At 60.2% G+C, this 12,569-nt stretch overlaps 1 protein-coding gene across 3 annotated transcripts; it reads right to left on the bottom strand.

Moving 5' to 3' along the window:
* Positions 1-1,342: 1,342 nt before the first annotated feature.
* On the bottom strand, positions 1,343-11,442 carry ARRDC2 (arrestin domain containing 2). Of its 3 annotated transcripts, XM_054181721.1 has the most exons (9): positions 10,929-11,068; positions 9,868-10,044; positions 5,142-5,208; positions 4,847-4,994; positions 4,404-4,506; positions 3,851-4,107; positions 3,320-3,479; positions 2,883-3,034; positions 1,343-2,792 (listed from the first exon to the last, which is right to left on the bottom strand). In XM_054181721.1, exons 2-9 carry the CDS (start codon positions 9,896-9,898, stop codon positions 2,739-2,741), a joined length of 972 nt encoding a protein of 323 aa, XP_054037696.1. In that variant the 5' UTR covers positions 9,899-10,044; positions 10,929-11,068; the 3' UTR covers positions 1,343-2,738. The 3 variants fall into 3 exon arrangements, with proteins under 3 accessions (XP_054037696.1, XP_054037695.1, XP_054037694.1); XM_054181720.1 differs by lacking the exon at positions 9,868-10,044 and having other exon boundaries at positions 10,929-11,442; XM_054181719.1 differs by lacking the exons at positions 9,868-10,044; positions 10,929-11,068 and adding an exon at positions 6,245-6,564.
* Positions 11,443-12,569: the final 1,127 nt, after the last annotated feature.

The following is a 12,569-nucleotide window of genomic DNA, read 5'->3' as shown; positions in this document are numbered from 1 at the left end:
GGCCGTGCCCCCCCGGCTGCCTTGCTGTGCTACTGTCCGGCTTTACAAGAAAAACCTGGAGGCATTCGCAAGAATTTCTGCTGGAAAGATCCCTCCCACGTGGGGGCCGGGAGCGGTGCCCACCGGTGTTGGGTTCCCTGGCCCGGCATGGCCTGTCCCCCGGCCGTCACCGTCACGGCATGACGTGCTTTCCCAGAACGACGCAGCGGGATGGATGAGCTGCTTGGCGGCTCCGCTCCCCCTCCGGCCCTGGGAATAAGCATCCCCTTGTGCGGCCGGGGCAGGTGATCGGGGTCTGACCGACACCCCCCGGCCATCTCTGCCGCTCGGCGTTTGCCAGCACAGAATGGAGCCCTTGTGCCGTGCCGTGGTGTGGTGGGGGCTGGCTGCACACCGGCTCCGGGGGGGCCGATCACAGGGTTTTCTTCGGAGGCTTCTTTAACCAGGGGGGCTGCAGCACCGCTGTTTGCGCCCTTTGATGTCACCAAAACGCCCCCAACGCAGCACCGGCCGCCGCGACCGCCAGCGGCAGCTCTGGGAGTGCATCTCCCCGACCGGGGACGCAAACAAACGCTTTGTGAGGCGGGTTAATCCTCTTCCGAGGAAGACTCCTTGGTGGATGCCAAATAAAAATCGGATTTGAATAAAGGTTGCAGGAGAACCGGGCTCTCACCGGCAGCCGCGGGGCCGGGTTATCCGGCCGGGCTGTGGCCGAGCGCCCGCCCCACCATGGCAGCACGTGCCCCAGGGCAGCCGCGGCCCTGAGCGGCTCAGCAAACAACAGAAAAAAAACACACCCAAAAGCGAGGGGGGGAAAAAAAACACATTCCAGTGGCAATATTTTTAAACAGCCCGGTCTGCGGAAGACATAACTAAGGCCCTGACTCAAGCCCTGTTTGCACGTGCCCAGATTTGCTGTGCTTAGCAGAGATGTGGAGCGCAGAAATGCCACCAAAAACCCCAAATCCCCAGCAAGGAAGCGAGCGTGGAAAAAGACAACGGGATCGTTCGCAGCCCTGCTAAGGTGGTGACGGGAAAAGGGCCAAACCCGCACAGAGGTGGAGGAGCCGGAGGCACGGTGCAGAGCATCACTCTGTGCTCACCGGGGGACCCCGACACCCGGGCAGGGCAGGGGGGCTCCAATCCCCTCCCCAACCCCTGCCGCGACCCAGTTAATCCCAGTGGTGCAGACTGGGCACAGGGTGGAGCTGGGTGCCAAGGGGGCGACGAAGGAAGGGGAGGGAGCGCTGCAGCTCCGACATCCCGACAGCCACGTGAGCTGCACGGCTCCGGGCAACGGGAAGCAGAAAGAGCGCAATGGAAAAAACATCCAGGCAACATCTGGGTTTAAAGAATTTATTTCAGAGAAAAATTCCCCAACAAGAAGTCGTACAAAAAGGATAATCGGAGACAAAGAGTGGTCATTACAAAAGTGTTCACAGATACAAAAAGAAAAAAAAAAAGTCATCTGAGCAATCCCCGGCGTGCAGAGCGCGGCCCAGCGCGGAGGCTAAGGCACTCTTGGCTTTGGTTGTGCGCGGGGCACGAGCAGCCCCGCGGGCAGGATTGTCTCAGTGAGGGAATGCAAAGGTCCTCAGCACCCAAACTCCGCTCGGGCGGCGCCGGAGCCGAGCGGGGTCAGCCGCCGGCACGCACGCTCCAACGGTCCCGGCCGCGGCACCCGGCTCTCCACCTCCCCACCGCCGAGCGCGGGTTGTGTGTGTTCCCACCGCGCCGGGGCCACCCCCCCTCTGCGGGCACAGGATCGAGCCCATCCTCAGCAGGACTCCTGGCCCCAAAGGACCCATTTCAACTCCACATCTCCCATCAGCGCGCGTGCCTGACACCAGCCTCGCACCGGGCTTCCTTCCCATCTCCTTGGCCACCAGGGAGACGCCGCAGCCCCAGCTCCGACACCCCCGTGGTGGTATCGCGCTTTGGGGGTCGGTTTTCAGCCCCGTCACGGGGGAGGCACCAGCCCACCGCGCAGGTTTGGTGCTGGCGTACAGGAACCAGCTTTCCTGTTCTTGAGAAACGGCACTAAAATGCTGCCGCAGATCACAGATTTGTCCCCCAAGTCCTCTGCCCCGGCAACAGCCCACGGAAGCCTTTACAGCTCCGGCAGACCAGCTCAGGCCATTCCCCCTGCAGGCATCACCAGGCTCGCGGCAAAGCTTATCAGCAGCGGACGAAGTCTCTGCTTCATCTGACCAGGAAAAGGCCCTTCCCTTCCTTAGGGAACTGCAGTCCTGGTGAGCTACTGCAGGAGAACGGCCGCACCTGCATCACCATGGGACTCCAACCCCGAGCAAGGCTAGAATATTCTCTAGTAATCCTGAGAGACACCTCCAAGCTCCTGTTTTCTGTGACAGGAGTTGCCAGAGCCCAGCCCCTGCAGGCAAGGGGAGAGCAAATACCCCCCCTTTGTACCCCAAAATCCTGGGGCAGTTATTAACCCTCCGCGTCCTGCCCAACCACACAAGGAGCTGCTCCGCACCGCAGGGTCTCACGTGTTCTCCTCCCACGCACGAGCCCAGGACACCACGCTCGGTGCCGGTCCGTGGGACAGTCACGACGAGAGCAGCCGGGGGCAGTGAGCGGAGCCGGGGTCTTGGCGCGGCGGGAGCTCTGGTCTCACGGCCGCCGCGGACCCATTTTTCCAGACCGAAGTGCTGTGAGGGTGCAAGCGTTCATCCCAAAGGATCGCCATGCTGTCAACCGCATCCGATGCGCTTCTCTCAACAGGTCATGCAGCGCGGACGGATGTTGTCTGAAGGGGGGTTTGGATCAATCTGCAAAGCCAAGTTTAGGGTCAAAAACCTCAGCAGTGGGCACATCCCAGCCATCTCCACCAGACATCCCAGCCTGGGGGGATTTGTTACCTCTGAATAGAGCGGAGGTGGTCGGAAGCGAAACTCCTGGATGTAGGCGAAGAATGGACCTTCTAGGATGCCGCCGAGTTCACTGCGGCACGGTGGAGCCAGGCTCTGCTCGGCCTCCGGGCTGGACACCACCGCCGAGTATTCAGGGGGAGCTGGAGAGAGAAGGGAGGCATCAGGGAATAGCAAACACTCTCCACTGATGGGAGACGTGCAGGCAAAAGGGCTTAAAATCCAGTATTTCCCAAACCCTCCCAGTCCCCAGGGAGGGAACCCAGAAGATGCAGCACCACAACCAGAAAAAATTAAGCAAAAAAGCAAAAGTTGGTCCTGGAGCAAGAGACAAGGTTGAGAACTTGCTCTGACCCTCGCTGTCGGAGCGGGATGGACCGGGGGGGTTTGGAGCACCCTGACAGGTCCCGGGAGAGGGGGATGCTCACCCTCCGGCTGCTCCGGGATGGTGCTCAGCCAGTCCAGGTTGACGCTGTACTGGCTGCTGACGCTGGACGTGCGGCTCCCGAACGGGTGCAGCGGGATCGTTCCGATGACAAGTGGCAGTTCAAGGAGCAGCTTGGACGTCCCAGGAATGTCCACACAAACCTTCAGAGAGGGGAGGCAGGAGGGAAGCTTAGCTGTTGGCGTTTTCCCAGGCCAGAGGGGCAGATATGTCCCCAGGGCACTGGCTCGAGCTGGCCAGGAGGGAATTCTTGCGGCGGGACGCAAAGGGAGATGGAAACGCTCCTGCACGAGCCCTCCCGCTGCGCATGAGGGGTAACAGGGAGAGCATGCAACGGGGCAAGAGGGCAATGGGGAGAGCACGCAATGGGGCAACGGGGAGAACCCAAGACCCCGTACAAATCACCAGCCCCAAAATCTCTGCCCCAGCCAAAATCAGACACAATGAGCACAGCTCTGGGGAGAAGGGGGACACTCAACATGGAGCTGAGCCACCTCCCCGCGAGGCCCCTCACCTTCAGGGAGTATTCCACCTGGATGATGCGGCACTGGAGGATGGATGGACCCACCGGCGGGATCTTCAGCGCCCGCCCGTGCCACACTTCCCGCTTCCCCGCTGCAATGGAGTCACCAACAATGCTGGTCACCACTGACTTCTTCTGCTTCTTGGTGCCCCGAGCGATGAAGGTCTGAGTCTGGATGATGGCCGCCTTGGGCACCACCGCTCGGCTTGTGCAGTTGTCGATCTCAGCAAAGATAGGGATGACCTCACCTACCAAAACAGACGCACATGTTGGAAGAGGGGAGACGGAGCCCGGTCCTGCCTCAAGGAACGGCTGCGTAGGATCACCGAGGGTTGGTCGTGCTACCCAGCACCGCAGGCACAAGGTTTAGTCCAGCGGGAGCGTGTTCCGACGAGGCCGCCCACATCAGGTGCACGCACTAAAGCTCTCTGACTGATTTCGTGCCAGAAGTCAAGAGCCCAGCTCACAGCGACCCCAAATCCCCTCCCGCTGGGGTCTACCCCAGGGCCCGCAGAGGCTCACGGACACCAGCGCATCATCTTACCTGGGGTGTAGCCTTTTCGGTCAATCTTGGCAGTCACGGAAACCTGGCCACGATTGCAGTACCAGGCACGAGCAAGCTTCTCCTTAGCACCGGCCTGGGGAGCCTGGAGAAAGGGAAACATTTAAGCTATTTAATAAGAAAGGATGAAACTCCCAAACAAGCACCTCCCTGGCACCGAGAACCTGCTGGGGAGCATCAGCAACTTCTTAGGTATCTGATGCAAGATGCTGTCGCAACGCATTGAAGTTTCCAAAAAGTAAGAGACACAGAGGACCCCTGCCCAGCCCACGAAACGCTGGGGGGCACAAGTTACAGGGGGCAAATATTCCCTCTGGAAATCAGGCCTGCATTGTAATGCCGGAGGGGAGACAGACACCTTCCCCGTGGGCTTCCCATGGACGTTTCAGGTGCCGCTGCCCCGGGGCGGAGCAGGGGGGGCTCACCAGCAGCGCAGGCGTGTTGATGTCGATGGGTTCAATCACAGTGAACTCCTTCTTCACCTTCTTCACTGTCGACCAGGGTCTGTGCAGTTTGGCTTTCACCCAGTAGCGCACGCTGCCGTGCTTCCCCTCGAAGGAGGTAGCCAGGGTCCTGCGTATAAACAACGGGTATTTAGAAGGGCTTTGCTGAAAAAAACCCTCATTTTCGAGGCGCCCTGTCCCCTCTCCCAGCACCTGTATCACGCACCAAGCGGCTCTTCTCCCTCTTTATGCAGGCAACAACAAAATGTCAACTTACTCGGGGAGCTGGAAGGTGAAGGGGAACTCGTGCCTTCCTGCCTGCAGGACGGTGACCTCACCATTGTCTGTGGGCAAAACAGATTTGAGACGATTATCTCTCTCCTGCAGAACTTCCTCCCTGGGCAAATCCGTGGCAGAGATGTACAGTACGCAGCGAAAGAGCAGCACGATGGCACAGGAATTATTTCTGGCAGGGTTAAACTGCAGCAGCACTAGAACAGCTGTGACATGAGAGCCGGGCATGTCCTGTGGGTGCCGGGCACTGTTTGCTCTCCACGTGTCTCCAGGCACGCACGACCCAGGGACACCTCCTCGGGGAGCTGGGCAGCTTCCGCGCGTGGGCTCTGCTTCATCCTGCAGCCACCCTGCACTACGGCTCGGGCATGAGAGCCCGGAGATGCCCCGCCAAGGCAGGACATGGCCGGCCAAGCGCCCCCATGCCCCCCAGGGTTTGCACCCCCATCCTGCCTCCCTCGCACACAGCACCTGGGGTGGGAAGGGACCTCTGGGGACCACCTCGTCCCAGCCCCCTGCTCAAAGCAAGCTCCTGAACCTCCGCAGGAGTTTTCCGACGCTGCTTCCCTGCCAAGCGGCACCCGCAGCAAAGGGGGAGCCTTGCGTGGGGCCAGTCCCTCACCGGGGTGCCCTGCAGAGCAGCGGGGTCTGGCCACGCACCCCAGGACCCCGGCGTGCACTCAGCATTTGAGGTGTCTGGGGGGGACATGCACCCAGTCCCCAGCGTGCCCGGACCCTAAGGCACCCCATGCACCCCCAATGCAGCTGCTTGGGGCACCATGCGCCCAGCAGCCAGGGTGTCCCAGGCACCCAGATTTCAGCTGGATGGGGTGTCAGGCACCCAGATTTCAGCTGGATGGGGTGTCTGGAGCACCCAGCAGCTGGGGTGTCCCAGGGTGTCCCACGCACCCGGATTTCAGCTGTTTGGGGTGTCGCGCACCCAGTAGCTGGGGTGCCCCAGGCTGCCCCACGCCCCCCCGGTATCTCAGCCCCTGGGGTCTCGGTGCACCCACACCCCCGCCCTCGGAGCCGACCGGCGCCTCGGGGCGCCCCGGGGGGTGCCGTACCCGGGGGCGGGCGCCGTACCTGGGGGTGCCAGCAGCGTGTCGCGGTGGCTGAGAAACTCCACCTGGTCGCTGTAGCTCTGCGTGTAGGCGGTGCTGGAGCCGGCGCTGCGGGACTCGGTCCAGTGAACGCGGGCGGCGCCCATCGCCCGCAGCCTCAGGGCTCCCAGCCGCGCCGCCGCCGCCAGCTCCAGCACCACCCGGCCCGACACCGCCTGCCCGGGGCTGAAGGCGGCCGGGCCGTCCCTCTCCGTACCCTCCAGCACGATCGAGAAGCGTTTGAGGCGATCGAAGATCATGGCGAGCGAGCCCGGTCCCCGGCGCAGCCCGGCCCCGCCGCCGCCCGCCGCGCTTTAAGTGCCCGGCGCGCCCGGGGGCGGCCCCGGTGGGGCGGGACGGGACGGGACGGGGCGGCCCCGCCGGGCCCTGCAAAACAAGGCAGCGAGCATGTGCGGGCCGGCCCCCCCCCTCCCCCGGCTCTTCCCGGCTCCGGGGAGGTGTCGGTTCCCATCGCAGCCCCGGTCCCCGGCTCCTCCGGCCGCCCCGAGGCGTCCCGAGGTTGGGGTCTGGACCGCGGCCCCCCACGGGGACGTGTCCGGCAGCAGGATGGTTGACGGGGCCCAGCAGCAGCGGCCCTGCATGGACCACGCCGGGGAGACGTGTGCGAGAGCCGTGGATAACCCCCTCTCTGCTGCGGTGCTGCTCGGTGCCCCCCAAAACCCCCCTCCATCTCCCATCCCATCTACGTCCTTCACTCAGCACCATCCAGAATCCGTGTTCCCCGGGTCCCAGCGGCTGTGCCGGGGGGAATTCTCCCTCGGACGTTCCAGTTCCCGCAGGCGAGAGCCGAGGGCCGTGCCGCATGCGGATCCACGTCCTTCCTTTCCCAAGAGCCGTTCCCAGGGGTTGGAACAGGCTGCAACTGGATCTGGGCTCCTCGCACGGCATGGCCGGGCCAACTGGCGGCGAAGGGAAAACTGGTCTGGGACATCGCTTCACTTATTTCTAAGAAATCAAGAACTGGCTCGCGTTCAGCTTGTGCAATTACAGAGTGAGCAATACATCTTTCCCAGCGCTTTTTAACCATGCGAGCGCTGGTTTTCTACCAGCTCGTACTGGGGTTTGTGTGGTGCCGCTCTAAAACCCAGCGACAAATTACACCTGCGTGGGCAGGCACGGCGTGGGGACTTTTACCCCGCCTGCCGGTGTTCAGCCAGGGTAAAAGCATAAAAACCAGGAACTGGTGGTTCTCAGCGCGGTCATCACCATTAGCAGAGCCCCGAGATGATGTAAAAGAGAAGAGAAGGGGGTCTGCGCCCTCCCTCAAGGGTTAATGCAGCTTTAGAAACTTCCACTTTAATCACGGTTGTCACGTTTGCAGAGCACCAGAGCTTTCCACCCCGGGCATGGGCTGGGGATAAGACAAAACAGGCATTAAAAATGTTACTCAGCATTTGGCCGCCAGAGTTTTAAGGATTTTCGAGTTGCTCGCAGCCATGCTGGGCAGGACCTGCTGTGCTGAATTGGGCTGATCTCAGCCATCGAAAATGAGCTGGGCTGAAGCCTCGCAAAGCTTTAGCTGTCTCCAAAGGCTAACTGGAATTGTCTGTCTCCCTCCCGGCAAGGGAAGGGGACCGTGTTTTATTTTATGCGCACCACCATTTGCTGCCACAAGCAAACATGAATCATAGCGAACGCTATTAAAGAGAGCCCAACAACAACGGGAGAGGGAAAGAAGGAAGGAAGGCACGTCACAGCATGAGTTAACGGGTGACACCGGCACTGGGAAGGTGCCTGTTGTCCCCGCTGCGATGCAGGGTGACATGAGAGGCCGTGGTGCTCTCAGAGGGGCTGGAGCCTCGGCCGGGTTGAGGCAGCTCCATCCTGCGCTTGGCATCTCCCTCCTCCCGCCTGTCGGCACACAGCCCTCAGCCTGTGACTCAGCCTTCGCCCACGGGATGGGGATCTCTGCAAACCTCCCTCCTGTCAGCTGCACGAGATGGACACAGCCACCTCCTCGTGGGGCGGGAAGCCCCTCTCTGAGCACTTTGGGGCCCCAGCGCCGGGAGAGGGTCTCTCCCCTCTCCCGGGATCTCCGGGTGCAGGGGCCGTGGGACCGCGGCCAAGGACTTTCCATTCAGGAATGCTCCTGGGTGCCCAAACCCAAGTAAAACCCAGGCCAGGCTCGGTGCAAGATCTCCAACTCTTCAGCCCCACCTAGAGTCTGGCCAGGCTTACGCCGGTCCCACCAGGAGCTGACACCCTGCCCGGCTCTGAAGGGTCTTCTCCTTCCCCGACCCACTGCTGGGACCCGGTGGCTTCTCCCCGCTGACCCTGGAGCCACACAAGGGTCCCTGGAAAGCCAGAGAGAGGGGATCGCAGCAGATAAAAAGGCGAGTCAGCAGCTCTACCCTGAACCTATAGGGAGACAAGACAGGACAATGCGGAGCCTTGCAGAAGCGCACGCTCCCGGCTTGAGGAATCAGCTCCGTCCCTGCCAGATTTGCGAGTGTTGCGCGCATACGAGGATTAAGGCACTGAGCGAGGGCCACCCCGCAACAGAACAAGAGCCATGACGTGCTCTTAGCCCATGTGCCACAACTCTCTGGATGTCTCCGTGAAAATAAAATGGCTTCTAGAGGTTTGCCTCCCACCGGGGCAGGACGTACACCTCTGGGAAGCGCCGTGAGCCTTCGGACAGAAAGGATTGTGTTTCCTAGGGCTCTCTCGCATCACCTCATGCAGCGGCGTGCAGGGCTTTCCTTGTCTTGCCTTTGCCCATTAACCCCTGTCTTTTCCTCACTCCCTGCTCCCTAAGATGATTACACAATACACATTTAATGGCCATGCCACTCCGCCTGAACATCCCTTTTACACCCTTTCTCTTGTCTCACAGCACAGCCCCCTGGTGCCAGCGCTCACCACCCTGCCAGGAAACTGCAGATAAACTCAGGGCTCAGGGGAGAGCAGAAGGGAGGGCTCTTATCTCTGCCTGGCTTCCCTCCTCTGCGCTGCCTTGTTACCATGACAAAAACCTGCATTTTTTAAACACCGAAGACACGGTTGATCTCAGCCAGAAGCAACAAGAAGGGAGCAGTCGCAGGGACCTTCCGATGATGGCACGTTTTCAGCAGCCTCTCGCTAGCCGACATCAGGAAGGTCCTCACGCTGCTGTTGGGGACAGCAGGACAGAGCAGGACCCAGCGGGGTCCAAAAGAAGCAGTTTTGGCGGCAGAACAGCTCTTCTCTGCAGCCCACAGCCTTCGCCCCCTTAAAACGCTCCTGTGATCACGTGCCTGTGTCCCTCTCACAAAGCAGAAAAGGAATCCGCGTATGGACAGAGACAATAAAATCCCACCCCACGAGTCCTGGCGAGGCTCCGTGCTCCCCAGGGAGCCCAGTTCAACTCTCCCCGTGTGGCAGACGAGGGCCAGAAACCATCCGCTCCGAGCTACGGGAGCGCAGGGCGCTGGCGAGGCTGAGCAGAACGTTCAATTCCTCCAGCCCTGGCCGAGCGCCCTCCTCCCGATGGCTCCGGGGGCCTCTATCGTACACAATCCCAGCAGCAAAATCCAAACACGCTCGCAGCAGCTTGTGGCTTCCCTACAGACATTCACTGCAGGGATAACGGGGAATAAAACTCACCCTGTGACCTTACAGCTAACGCGGCCACCATCCAAACACTGCAGTGACCAAGTGCTCGGGACCTTCTCCGCTGGAGTTCAGGGCAAGGGCTTCTCCCATATCCTTAATTGTAATCGGGACACTTAGCACAGTTGCAGCAGCAGAGGGGCCATCCTTAGGCGCAGCACGGGAGAGCCACTGCCAAAAGACAGAAACTCCAGAGTAACGCAGGTGTTGGGAGCAGATGGCAAGGTACAGTCATCCAGAAATAGCGAATATGACCCCCCGTGCAGTCCAGAGACAAGAACACCTCCAGGAAGGCAGCTCACGTCCCCGTTCCATCACGCCAGTTCCCTCCTGCAACCTCTACGTTTGCCAGCTAGGGCTGGCACGACTTTCTAGGTCGCACTTGGCCACTGACACAATTAAATGCCCTCAGCGTGAGCAAAGTCCTGCGGCCACCTCTGGGGCTGGGCAGCACATAGCACGGTGTCACAGGCAATAACAAGGCCACCAGGAGCAGGCAAAGGGGGAGAAAAAGCCACAGAGCCATGACTATAACGCTGTCGTTGGAGGGGAGGATAAGAGACGTGGGCTTTCATAAGAAAAGACAGAGTTAACGAGCGGATGGACAGCTGAGATGTTCCATATCCCTCGGCTCTGGATCATTTCATCCCAGCCACACAAAGAATTCAAGCGGCCTGTCCTCTTGCAGCAGATCTAAGCAACGTGCCAGCCAGGCATGCGGTGCCAGCATCAGGAAACTGAAAACAAATATTTACTGAAATACTAAGTGCTCTTTCCACACTTGTGAACAGACACTTCTATTTGCACTTCCCTGCGCAAACAGAACAAAAGCCACAACCCTTTCGTGCTCACCAGCCCCGAGTTTGCAGGCTGCCTCCTAGAAACCGGCAGCAGAGAAACCCTCGGCAACGGCGAGGTGTCCCAGAGGGAGAACGCTGCTCGGGTCGGTAAGCACCCCCCAGGGCGGAGGTCCTCCCAGAGGGGATGCCTGCAGCCCGAGGGGGTCCCGACCCAACGCCCTGGAGCAGAGAACTCCTCCCGTGCCCCAGCCTTACCGGGGATGAGCTGGCAGCGGCGGTACAGGAAGGTCTGGTAGGCTGTGTAGTCACGGTAGATGGTGTTGAGCCCCACGCTGCGGCTCTCCAGCCAGTGCACGGCAGCGCGTCCGCGAGCGCACACTTCCAGCGCCCGCAGCCGCAGCGCGCCGCGTAGCTCCAGCTGCACCCGGCCGTGCAGCAGCTCCCCGCTGCCGTAGGCGCCCCACACTCGCCCGTCCTCCAGCTCCACCGCCAAGCTCCGCAGGCGCCCCGGGGGCTGCATCGCTGCTGGCACCGCTTATCCGGCAGCTCCAGGAGGCTGGTGCCCGCCTGGGCTGAGGCGAGTGCGACAAGCAGCTCTGCAGCCTTCCAGAGAAGGGAGGAAAGAGCAAAGGCTACACCAAGATCCCCTAATTTATCCCTGCCCCAAACTAGCCCAGCCCTGCAGGCCTAATCTTCTCCAGGGCTGGACCAAGCCCCTGTTTTGCAGTGACGCTTTAGCGTTAACCTCATGTGCGTGAAGCTGATGCTATGCCGAGGATGGGGGCCGCGGAGGCGAGTGAAGTCTTCTTAAACCCGTCAAGAAATAACGTGGTTTCATCTTATCTCTGAGTCACAGACACTGGCGACGTGCAACTGGTACGTGCTGGTGGCTCCGTTGGCAGGGTGGGGTGTCACGCACCACCAGCCGCGCTGGCAGGGTTCACGTCGCTGGGGGAATCAAAGAAAGGCTGTTTGGCCTTCCTGGATCAACCATTCCTGGGGCATTGCTGGAAGGGGTGGGAGAGGAGTTTAGAAAGCAAAGACCCTTACCCCAAAAGCCAGTTTTACTTTCTGTGTCTCAAGTTGTATCAAAATCCACATGAAAAAGAAAGCGAATAACCACAGGGTCCTCCCAGCTGGTTCCACCAGACGGGTGATGTTCACCATTTATTCCCGGTGAACCGTGGCTGTTTCTGCGGGAGCACAGGTGGCGATGCCACCTCAGGGTCACATAAAATTAATGGGGCAGACTGGGAGCAGATGCAAGTCCCTGTTACTACACCAAATGATGCGATCTAGGTGTTTGAATCAAGGTGTTTGCAATGTACCGGTGTAAAATACTGATGTGAGGTGCCTGTGTGCATTTGCAAGACTTGAGTACGCGGCTTCTCTGAAGTACACGTGGAGCAAAGACTGTCCTTTTCCCAAGGGATGTAGAGTCAAATCCCAAGAGGAAAGCACAGGGGAATTGTGGTCACAGCCACTGCTCCCACACAAACTGCAGCGACTGGAAATGATTTAGTAGCCCGTGCTCAAATGCTTCAGTGCTGGCTCACAGCACGCGTGAATCAAGCCCATCTGCATCAAAAGGCTGAGAAGAGCTTGTGAAGCGGCAGCTGTGAGAAGGCAGCAGCTGACCCTGCTCACTCGGCCTCCCCAGGGAAGGGGCTGACTGGCCGACACTTTAAATTACCCTCTTTAAATTACCTGTATCCCAAACAGAGTGAGTGCAAGCTCAGCATTCAGGAAACCCACGTGAGTTACCAACTCAACAAAAATACCCAGCTCGCCTCTAGGAAAACAGCCCACTCATCATAAGCTGGGGAGGGCTGCCTCTCCGCCCGACTGTTCACTGACCTTTGGTTTCAGGCCTTGACACCAAAACACAAACAGATA

The sequence above is a fragment of the Rissa tridactyla genome, chromosome 22, assembly GCF_028500815.1.
Source record: "Rissa tridactyla isolate bRisTri1 chromosome 22, bRisTri1.patW.cur.20221130, whole genome shotgun sequence".
NCBI classification, from domain to species: Eukaryota; Metazoa; Chordata; class Aves; order Charadriiformes; family Laridae; genus Rissa; species Rissa tridactyla.
Note: the sequence above shows the minus strand (reverse complement) of the source record. Positions and strands in the feature narration are given on the sequence as shown.

Excerpts from the sequence above, each read along its gene's own strand:
- ARRDC2 (XM_054181719.1), bottom strand. The coding sequence starts at position 6,521 with ATGATCTTCGATCGCCTCAAACGCTTCTCGATCGTGCTGGAGGGTACG. Across the intron at positions 4,995-5,141 it reads TTCACCTTCCAGCTCCCCGA|GACCCTGGCTACCTCCTTCG; the intron begins GTAAGTTGACAT and ends GTTTATACGCAG. Across the intron at positions 2,793-2,882 it reads CACCTCCGCTCTATTCAGAG|ATTGATCCAAACCCCCCTTC; the intron begins GTAACAAATCCC and ends TTGGCTTTGCAG.